The 10,545-nt window shown below is 40.3% G+C and overlaps 1 protein-coding gene across 3 annotated transcripts; it reads left to right on the top strand.

Annotated features, from left to right (window-relative positions):
- Positions 1-44: 44 nt before the first annotated feature.
- Positions 45-10,083, top strand: GCLM (glutamate-cysteine ligase modifier subunit). Of its 3 annotated transcripts, XR_014885110.1 has the most exons (8): positions 45-309; positions 2,788-2,853; positions 3,551-3,635; positions 4,300-4,356; positions 4,918-5,120; positions 6,289-6,403; positions 7,908-8,074; positions 8,164-8,305. XR_014885110.1 is itself a non-coding variant. In XM_085231207.1 (7 exons), exons 1-7 carry the CDS (start codon positions 190-192, stop codon positions 8,331-8,333), a joined length of 816 nt encoding a protein of 271 aa, XP_085087333.1. In that variant the 5' UTR covers positions 45-189; the 3' UTR covers positions 8,334-10,083. The 3 variants fall into 3 exon arrangements, 2 of the variants coding, with proteins under 2 accessions (XP_085087333.1, XP_085087334.1); XM_085231207.1 differs by lacking the exon at positions 7,908-8,074 and having other exon boundaries at positions 8,164-10,083; XM_085231208.1 differs by lacking the exons at positions 4,300-4,356; positions 7,908-8,074 and having other exon boundaries at positions 8,164-10,083.
- Positions 10,084-10,545: the final 462 nt, after the last annotated feature.

Here is a 10,545-nt window from a genome sequence, read left to right on the forward strand (position 1 = left end):
GCGCAGGCGCGCGCGTGAGGCGTCGACGGCGGAGCGAGCGGCGCTAGGTGCGCGCTGCGTCCCGGGCCGGGCCGCCCCGCCCCGCCGCCCATTGTCCTCGCGCCATGTGACTGCGGGCGGTTACAAAGCGCGGGCCGCCCGCCGCTCCGCTTGCTGAGTCACGGTGCCGCCGCAGCGCGAGGCTTCGTCATGGAGACGGAAGGCGCCCGCGCTCTGCTGGAGCGAGCGGGCACCCTCAACCTGCAGACCGGCAACCTGCTGAGCTGGGGCTGCGGCCGCAAGAAGTGCCCCGCCACCCCCAGCGAGGAGGTGAGCGGGCGGCCCCGGGCCGGTGAGGGCCCTGCGGCGGGGGGCTGCGGGCTGCGGGGCGGCGCCTGAGGGAGCGCTCGGGGCCCTCCGGCGGCGCGTGCGGGCCGTCTGCGGCGATCCAGCGGCCTTCGGGGCTTCGTCCGCTCGCTTGCCCGGCGCCCGTTACCGACGGTGACGCGATAGGGCAGGCCGTGCCTCTCCCGCCTCCGTGAGAAACGCCGACGGCGCGGCGGCGTTCGGGCTGGGGGCGGGGCTGATCCCGTGCGCCTGGAACGGCTGTGTCGGAAACGCACGGGCCGAGCGACTAGTAAAGCGCTGTCCGCCTTGAGGGTAGCGCCGGGGCTGGTAAGTGTGGTGTTTGAGGCTGTGCTCGATGTAACCGCGCCGTGCGTTTGGTCTCGGGGAATCAGGTGTTGCAGGGCTGTAAGGCGAGGGAGTTACTCGTGCTTCGTTCAGGAGAATGACGTGACGCAAACTGTCATTTCAAGCGGTGAGGTTTCTCCTTTCCAACTTAGAATTCATTTTAATACTTCAGTGACGGTGACAAGTCTAGATGAAGTGCAGTCACTGATGTCTTCTTTGAAGACTAAAGCAATTTGCTGTGTTTTAAATGTATTTTTGATTAGTACTTTAAAACCATTACCTCTAGCGCTAGGTGTCATCACCTGCAATCATTCTAGCTAACTGGGGCGTCCAGTGGCTGTGGACTACAGAACTCCCGCTTTGCTGTCCGACCAGGTGCCTGAAGATTGCCCTTGTGCACTCAGCAGAGCTGCTTAGAGCTGCACTGTTGTGATGCTGTGTTAGAAGTTGGTTGAGTGTGCTGACTGCATGCAGACCATGGGATGGAGACCATTTGGGAAGGCAATGTGATGCCGAGGAAGAGTTCCTCATACTTTTATTTGGCTGTTGTGAAGTAATGGCTTTTACTTTGGCCCCATTACTGACTGCTGTGGCCTGTGTGAAATAGATCTTGCAGCGAAGAGGACGCTGCAGCATCACCAGCAACTGGTGTCAGTACCATCTGGAAGGTTATTAAATAAAGGATGGCAGTGTGCGTAACTGGTCTGTTAGGGTATTTCTGGACATTTGATTACAGAGATGTTTTCATTTAAACATAAGGCTGCCAACTTGCTGGCATTGCTGGAATTCCAAAAACAGTGAGCATAATTTATCAGAAATAAGTGAGATTTTATCTATTCTGCATAGTGTGGCAGTGTGTGTGGTTCCTATTGTGAGAACAGAAGCCAGAGGGTTGCAAAGAATGAACCAAAGGGCTGGTAACGGTGAGCTGTAACCGCTGTGCTGCTCAGAGCCGTGAGGCACACTGTGTGCCTCACTGTGCTGGGAGGAGTGGTGTGCCCTGGGGACAGAACTTTGTTCAATCGAGCACAGCAGCAATAGGGAGTGGCGAAGTAGTAGAAATGTGATATACATCTTGAGCAGTCCTGCACTTTTCTTCAGACAGGAGGAGATTGCCTGGGTTGACAGAAACATAATGTTAAAGAATTCTAGCTGCTTAATGAAGTCAGTTCTTGCCTTTTGAGTCAATTACTTTATTCCTCACGTTTTAAGTGTCACACACAGTGTTCTTACTGGATTATGTCTTGATCTTTGTGGTGCCCAATTCCTGTATGGTGGTAGAGCATTGGCCTTGGTGTGGGGTGTGATGGGTTCTGAGTTCATGTTAGTTGTCCCAGGAAACTACCATTCAGAGATATAAGAAGAAGGTATTTGCACAGATGTAAGATGTGTTACTGCCCTTTTAGCAACATGGGCTTTTGAAGTGCTTTTCTCATGGCAGATAGTCTGACAATGCATAGCCTTAGTCTGCAGGGCGGTGTGTTAGAGGGAAGGGTACAGGTACAGCTGAAGCACTGGTGCAATATTCAGTTTGTTAATTAGCTTAATGAGACTTAATGAGTGTAGCAAGGCAAACCTACCCATATTTATAGTCAGAATTGTTATTGGATCTATTTCACATCTATGGAAGAAGGAAAAGTGCAACTGAAGGTAGGATCTAAAGGATCCTCCTATAAATTTGGTACAATGGAATAGGAAGGTGGAAAAGAGTTGCACCTTGGAAAGAGAAGTTATGAATATAATAAGTGATTGTAATGTTGTTACAGCACGTATGCTATTATCTGTCTACTTTGCAACTTAATCTCTGCATTTTAGAAAACAACAACAATGCAGGCCTCTATTTCTTGCATACAGTTCCTTTTAGGATGGTGTTGGTCCGAGAAATAAATGAAGTACAGTACTTGTGTTACTGCTAAAACTCTTTGAAAGGGAAGAGGAATTCTTTTAGAGTTAGCTTGTTTGAACAAGTCTCATATGGAATCTATGGAAGAAGAATCATTTGTGGTTGAAGAAATGGGGTAATGAGTTTACCTGCTGTCTGCCATATGCCTATGAATCATTGTATTTCTATGCAACTGAAACATAAACGCACCTGAATATCAAAATATTTTTTAGGTGCGGGACTGCATTCAGAAAACATTGACTGAATGGAGCTCAAAGGTTGGAAGAGATCAGAATCAGGTAGGAGAGACTGTGCACGTTACATTTGCACAAATATGTACTTTTAAAATATGAATGAATCTACTGAAATTTTGTCAATGTCTGCAGCTCCAGACACCTTAAAATAGTATTTTTCAACCCCCCCCTTTTGGTTGCTTTTTCTTTGTTTGTTTTCACGTGTGATATTTCTTAGCCTCTTGAGAGTCACTGAAGTAAAGAATCCTGTTGATGGGGAAATAAGAATTCTCAGCTGAGGAAGCTGTTGGATTTCTTTGCTTGCTTTCTTTAGGAAGGTGGTAGTCTCTCTACATCCAAAAAGCAAATTACTCCTAAATGTTGTTCCAGTAATTCATATCAATAAGTTATATATGTGTTGTGTGGGGTTTTTTGTTTGTTTGTTTCTGTCGTGGTTTTTTGTTTGTTTGTTTCTGTCGTGGTTTTTTGTTTGTTTGTTTCTGTCGTGGTTTTTTGTTTGTTTGTTTCTGTCGTGGTTTTTTGTTTGTTTGTTTCTGTCGTGGTTTTTTGTTTGTCATACAGTATTTTCCTCTGACTTCACATAGGTCAAGAGGTGCTGTGTTACTTTCTTTTTGTGTAACTGCACTTTTATGCTACTCCTGTTTCTGTAAGGTTTTTGTTGTGGAATTGTGTTTTAATTAACAATATTGTTCAGAAACTTACTGTCACCTATTGACAAAGTTGTCTCATGTGATTTCTAAAGGAAATGGCAGAGGTTCTGGAATGTACCGTAGCTCAAGCTGTAGAAAAAATGAATCCTGAAGAAAGGGATGAACTGAAAGTATCAGGTAAGAATGCAGATTTTTAAAAAATCTGTTTGGATGAAAGGGTTTCATATACTGTGTTTAGTAGGAGTATATATTTTTTTTTCTTCTTGTTCTGTAATGGCAGAGTCAAATGTCATCAGTGTTCACTTTCATGCTTACATCAGTTAGCTGAGGAAGACCCAAACATGTTTCAGATTTTAAAGCCACTCATCATTTTTCTACTTTAATTTCCATCTTACTGGGACATTTACAAAATATTTTGTTAATCTTTGACTTTGTTGTAGCAAATTATCACAGATAATACTACAATGAAAAAACATTGGAAGCACATTTATTTGCATAATTGTGCCAGGTCAAATGTGATGAACTTGGAGGAAGTCCAAACTAACACTAGTACATCCCAAGTCTCAGTAAGCTTTGAAGAAATCTTTGTACTGCTGTCCCAGCTTTACTGGGCCATCTAATTGGATGAATTCTTACTCTCAGACTGTACAACTCTCAAATTTAAGAGACCAGTGTTGGTTTTGGACATTACGTTCCAGAATTTTTTTGAATTTTTGAACTGATGAATACTCTTAAAAGTCCTTACCAAGAGCTCTTAAATAGCTAGTTACTACTGCTATATACGCTGTGTATTTAGTAATAGCTGGCTTGTTCAGTTATTGATTTGTTTCTTTGAAAACAGCAAAACTTTTCATTGTTGGATCAAACTCTTCATCAGTCAGAGATGCAGTAGACATGGGTAAGTGTGAAACTTGAACTTCGAGGCTTTTTGGTTTTTTACTTCAGTATTTAGATCTAAAATTAGGACTTTTTTTTTTTCACTCGAGATGTATTTAATGACTGTCACAAGTATATGCTCTTTTCCTTTAAAGAGAAGCATAAGTAGTCAAGTATAATTTATGCATTATTTCAGTCAGTAATCTTACTAAATGTGCATCCCTGTAAAAACTCAAGTCTGATTCTTTGCTCCAGGCAGGAGCAAGTTCTTATTCTTTCACACATTATTATTAAATAATGAGAAGAATGTGGTGGTTTTGTAACAGTGATACAGTACGTTTTTACCAGTTAAAAAAAGGCAACTAACAACACTATGAATTTCACTGCTAACTGTGATTTTTAAGATCTGTAAGTTTGATTCTTGGCTAAGGAAATTGTGTTACCATGTTTGGCTTCTGATAGAGAATTCTCAAATGGTGAACTAGAAGCAGGAAGCAGGAGCTGTTTTGTTTTTGCTGAATTTGAGATGTGGTGCTGCTTATGTTCTTACCTCACCAAAAAAATTGCTGTCTTTATTTTTCAGCATGTTCTTCCCTTGGCGTTGCTCAGTTAGATTCAGTCATTATTGCTCCACCTCCTATTGAAGATGGAACTAACCTCTCCTTGGAGTATCTGCAACCTTATTGGCAAGAACTTGAAACTCTAGTTGAAAACAAAAAGATTGTTGCCATAGGCACCTCTGACCTTGATAAAACACTGCTAGAGCAGCTGTATGTATGGGCACAGGTGAGAATGAACTTCCTAATTGCAACATTTCTAAGGCAGAATTTTGTTGGTTACCATGTTGTAATAATTTAGTGTATATGATTTATTATAATAGTTTAAAAAAAAAAATTGGCTCCAGTTATTTTCAGCATCTTACTGACTGTCATAATGTTGTTCAATGTGAGGAATGATCAAGATATGATTGTCACTTTTTTAGAAGAACACTGAACAGGTCCCCAAGGACTGTAGGCCATGGGTCTGTTCAGTAGTAGATTCTTTGAAGAAGTGGGGGGCTTAGAATATTCTTATGAACAGGACCATAAAAACAACTCTTAAACCCTAAGGTTTATTCCAGTGATGTTTTGATTATAGCTGTTTGGACTTCAAAGAATGGAGGGGTTTCTCTTTGGAAAATGCTTCTTGAATGCTAAACATAAATTGAAAGAAGAAGAGACTGAATCAAGCAGCATAATGTTTGCTTGTCCAGTGTGACTAATTGCCTTGTCATACTTGAGTGCCAGAGGTCTGTACTAGCATCTGACCATGCTTGTATAAGCTTAAAGATTTACTGTTTCTGTATCAGTTCTTTGATAAAAGAAATGCTCTTGCATTTCTTTTGTGATATGTGAACATACTGCATCTGTGTAAGAGGTCCTGCTGCGAGTCCTGTTTTATACTCCTCATTCTGTTGTATGTTGAGATAGTTCAGGGAATTGATAACCATCTGCACAGTGATCATGGATGTAGATTGTGGTGAGCAGTCAGTGGGAAAGTCCCTTTTAGCTTGATATGTTTTATTTGAATAAATGAAAGACTGCAAATTATATATCCTTAATAAACCTGAACTTTGAGATCTTTTTCAAAGTAACACCTCTACAATATTCTTACTGCAGAGAGGGGGTAGAAATGCTCTAGTATTTAGGGAGCACAATAGACAGGAAGCCATGATGGGTTAGAATGTGCCTCACTGTGATAGTACCTGAAGTGAGATCCTATGCTTGTTTTGTGCCCCGTGCTGCAGGAAGTTGCAGGTGTTGGAATTGGTTGTTGAGTGACGTGTGGAACTTCTGTCCTTGCTCGGGTCTCACAGCCGTGCTCAAAGGAGATTGGTCCAAGCGTTGTAATAGCAGGCGAAGGTGCGAAGAATGACAATGTTTTTTTTCTTATAAAAGCATTCTGTTACTTTCAGGTGAAACCAAGTAGCAATCAGGTGAACCTAGCTTCCTGTTGTGTGATGCCACCTGATCTCACAGCATTTGCAAAACAGTTTGACATACAGCTGCTAACTCACAATGACCCGAAAGGTAAGACTTTGCAAGACAGCGTAACAGTTCTGCAATGTTCAGGCATGTAATGGTAACCAAAGGCTTCTAAATGCACGTATTCAGTACAGAATCTTTCTCTGCATCTCAGACTTCATTACATTTGATTCCTGAACAGAGGATTTTAGAAAGTTCATCTCTACAAAATATTATATAGTGCAAAGTATTATGTTCTTGCTTTCCCTTCCAGAAAAGGGAGGGAGAGAGGGCGCAAAGGGAACAAGTCTTCTACCATGGGTTAGTCATTTGAAATAGTTCTAATTGGCGAAAAGAATGTAAATATAAGAACAAAGTACTGAGATTTTTTTTTTTTACTATGCTTCATTCAAAAATAACTTCTATAAATTACAAACTCATTTTGTTCTTGGTGAAGGACAGTAAATGACAAATGGAAGTCCACTTGCCCAGAATTTTTCTGCAGAAATCTTGCATGAGAGTGTTGATGGTCAGTTGATCTTTGCATAATGTTGGAAACAGGAAATTATTACACTTCATGATGGATTCTTTCATTTGTGATGACTTTCACAAACTCTTTTAGTAACTGTTTGAATTCTTCAGTTGTTTAGAACAGTTTATAAAATGGTTCAAGGACTTTAAGACTTTATGTAGTCTCTAGAACTCTGAGCTATTAGCTCACTAGCATATACTGGAGTATTGCATTTATCTATCAAAACTCATCAGATTATCTTTGCTGTAATGATACCTTAAATATCTTGCTGGAACTGTAGACCTGAAGTCTTAAACAATACTTTGCTCATTCCTTCCCCACGCTGCTCTTCATGATCAACACCTCACAGTGATCATATTTTTTCTTTCTTCTCCTTTCCTCCCTTTCCCCCTTAAGTTAAAAAAAAAAAAAAAAAAAAACTGAAAAAACAAAAACCAGCCCTGTATAAAATGCTATCTAAGTACCATGCTTTATAGTGTCACTGTCAAAACCAATGAATTACGTCAGTGCTTGAACATGTATCAGTTCCACCCTAGCAGGCTACAAGATGAATTGCCATTCAATGAGGCAAATTCCATGTCCAGAACACAGCCTGTGATTTAATAGCTAATCTCAATCAAGGGTCATGAAATGAAGAAGAGAATTTTGATTGAAAATAAGGCAAAGAGTCATTTTCTTAGGCATTGTTTGCAAAGCCTAGTCCTTCTGTCTTGATCAGCTGAAAAGTCTTGAGACTATCTTTTGGGAATGCTCCTCATCAGATTGTTGCTTTGACTGACCTTCCAGAGGAAAGTAGGAGAGTTTGTATTTTCCTGCTCATCTTGTTTTGTAGCAATTGTCCCTGTTTTCCTTGATGCTTTCTGAGCTTATACCCATGAGTCTTGTTACGGGAGATGCTATAAAGGCTGAGCTTCCTCTGGCTGCAAAAGGAACTCTGCTGCTGCTCAATACTTTACTGATTTCAGCCTTATGCTTTACTGCCCTCTGATATGTCTAGCTAGTGTCTCGACTTTAATTTTTGCTTTTTCTTGCTGATAGCTCTGCTGATCAGCTCCATTAGATATGATGGAATTTGGTTCTGTGGAAAATAATGTTTGTTGAAAGGGAAAAACTGTCCTGAAGATTTCTTCTGGAATGTTGAATGGAATTTCGCTTGCATGTATTCGGAAGGAGTGGAGTCCCTGACACTGCTGAAGGTTTTCACTGTAGGCAAAAGATTCTCTTACTAAGTGTTGCTTTTTGCAGCTGTTTATCTGGCATTATTTAAAGCATGAGTATTCCTTTTTAACTTTAGAATTACTTTGTGAAGCAAGTTTTCAAGAAGTTCTTCAGGAAAGCATCCAGAACGTCAAAGCACACGAATGGATTCCTTTATGGATTCTGCGGTATTCGGTCATTGTTAAAAGCAGAGGAATTATCAAGTCCAAAGGCTATATCATGCAAGCTAAAAGAAACGCCTCTTAAAACGCTTCGTCTTTTTTTATTCTTTGAAATGGCCTACTGTTTTAATTGCTGGGGGATGGGAGGAACATGCCTTTTTCATAGAGAGACTTTTACATCATTTATAACAAAGACCAAAAGTTGTAATTATTGAGTATGATGTCAGAAGGAGCATCTGCAATGTTCTAATGATTTATTTTTTTAATGTACTGACCAGTTCATTAAAAATGTTTTGGTTTTACTGGTGAAATGATCTATAAAGAAACAGCTTAAAATATTTCTTTTTATGACCAGTTCACTGTAGGAGTTCTGATTATATTTTAGCTACCACTAGGCAGTATAGAGAAACATATATTTTTAAATTTAATTTCTCTTTAATATTTACTAATCTGGTAGGTACACAGATTTCAAACATTCAATGACTGATTTTTATAGAAAATTGCCATCTTTCATGGAAAAATTATTCTAAATAAACTATCTTTACTTCATATGTATATAGGCAGATTAGTTGTTTAATTTGTGTGGATGGGAAAAATTGGTTTATTTTTAATATCATGTTTAAAAAAAAAAAAAGCAATCCTCTGATTTAGAAAAGAAGCATCTTCCAAATTGCTTTACTTTTTATTACTTGAATTCCTTCTGTCTTTTGTGCCTCTGTGCTTTTAGTACTTCACAAGTGATGGCATCTTCACCATTTCAAGTAGAAAATGTTTCATTGTGTCTTTTAAAATAAGAACTGGAAACAAATGATGAGAAATGTGTTAATCAGAAATCAAATAGTACTTGCTTTGTCCTCAGCTGTGTGTTTGTTCTTCTAATGTTAAGGAGCTATGCAATCCGAATCAGCCATGGCAGAAACAGTGGGAAATGTTAAGGCTGCTGACTGTGTGATCATGTAAAAGGGATGATAATTCTGGGGATTGCCTTGGAAATGGCCTTGTTTGGGTGCCATTCAGAAATGAAGCAGACAAAGATTGTCTTAGACTTAGATATCTTTCTGTTTGGCAGTAACTTAATGGTCTGCTTTTAGAGTCTTAGGGAGAAATAGCTGCAGCTCAGGCCGGTTTAATGTGCTCTGTTGGAAAGACCTTTAAATTTCCTTGGCATTTAAATCAGAATAGATGGCAAAAAAAAAAAAAGCTGTCTGTTCAGCAGGGGCTCTAAGTGTCTAAAATCCAATGCTCATTTTCCTCTGGATTTCAGGTGGGAGTTGCTGCTAGTACTTCTTACTAGTACTAGTTAAATTATTTGTACATATTTATTTTGAGCTTTGGGCTGTGAGGAAACTAATTTCCACCATTTTTTAAATTCTGTTGTGCAGGCAGCGGGTGGAATCTGAGTGCTTGTAGGCACTGTGTGGAAATACCAGCTCGCTATGAACTGTTCCACTAAGTTACAGAATGATTCTTTGAGGTACCTTTAAGTTCTTCACTATCTTATGTGTATATGGCAAACCCTAGAAACGTGGATTTCTATTACTGCTTCAGTTGTTTTGATAAACGAGAGGCAGAGAATTTGAACCAGTAATGCATCAATAAAATGTTCTGGGTTTTTTTTTTTTTCCTCCTAAACAAAATGTAGGGTTTTTTTTTTTTGTTGGGTCAGTGTGCATCAGATCTGGAAAAGGAGGTGTTTCCTTTGTACTTTGTGTATGGTCTGAGTTGTGTGCTGCTGCTGATTAACCACTCCGAATTGTTTGCTGCATTTAATTGATTGCATGTGTGTTCTGTTCTGTAAATGGGAATTCCCTAAAATAAGAGCTGTGCTAAAACAATGTGCACGTTGCCCTTATGGTGTCATTATTTACTTTCCGGCTATCAACTGCTACAAGTTCTCTTGCTTTAGGAAAACGCCCTTTAAGACAGTCTTGTTTTTGTGATGCCACTGATAACATAACGATTTATCAGCTTTTCAATATTACTTTTGTGCAGAAGTCTGAGAGGTGGCTTTTCTTTCAGAGACGAATTAAAAACTTAAAAGCTCTTGTAGGCTGTTGTATGAATTCTCATTGTCCTCCTCCTACTTCTTCATCTTATCGGAGCCTTTGTCATAAAACGTGTATTTTAAGCTGAGCTCTCACTGTAGAATGGCGTTTATCGCCCCGAACGCAGTGCCTCCTCCCCGCTGCGTGGTGCGATACGGGGAGGGGAAAAAAAAAAAAAAAAAGAGCATTGTCGCTACTGAAGAAGCGTCGTAGCTCACGTTCCTCCCCCCCTCTGCTTTCACGTTTACGCCA

This window comes from Meleagris gallopavo, chromosome 10 (genome assembly GCF_905368555.1).
Source record: "Meleagris gallopavo chromosome 10, MGAL_WU_HG_1.1, whole genome shotgun sequence".
In the NCBI taxonomy this organism is placed as follows: domain Eukaryota; kingdom Metazoa; phylum Chordata; class Aves; order Galliformes; family Phasianidae; genus Meleagris; species Meleagris gallopavo.

Bases quoted from the DNA above. Each gene is read 5' to 3' on its own strand.
- GCLM (XM_085231207.1), top strand. From the start codon at position 190: ATGGAGACGGAAGGCGCCCGCGCTCTGCTGGAGCGAGCGGGCACCCTC. The intron at 310-2,787 runs GTGAGCGGGCGG...AATATTTTTTAG, and splicing joins CCGCCACCCCCAGCGAGGAG to GTGCGGGACTGCATTCAGAA. The intron at 5,121-6,288 runs GTGAGAATGAAC...TGTTACTTTCAG, and splicing joins AGCTGTATGTATGGGCACAG to GTGAAACCAAGTAGCAATCA.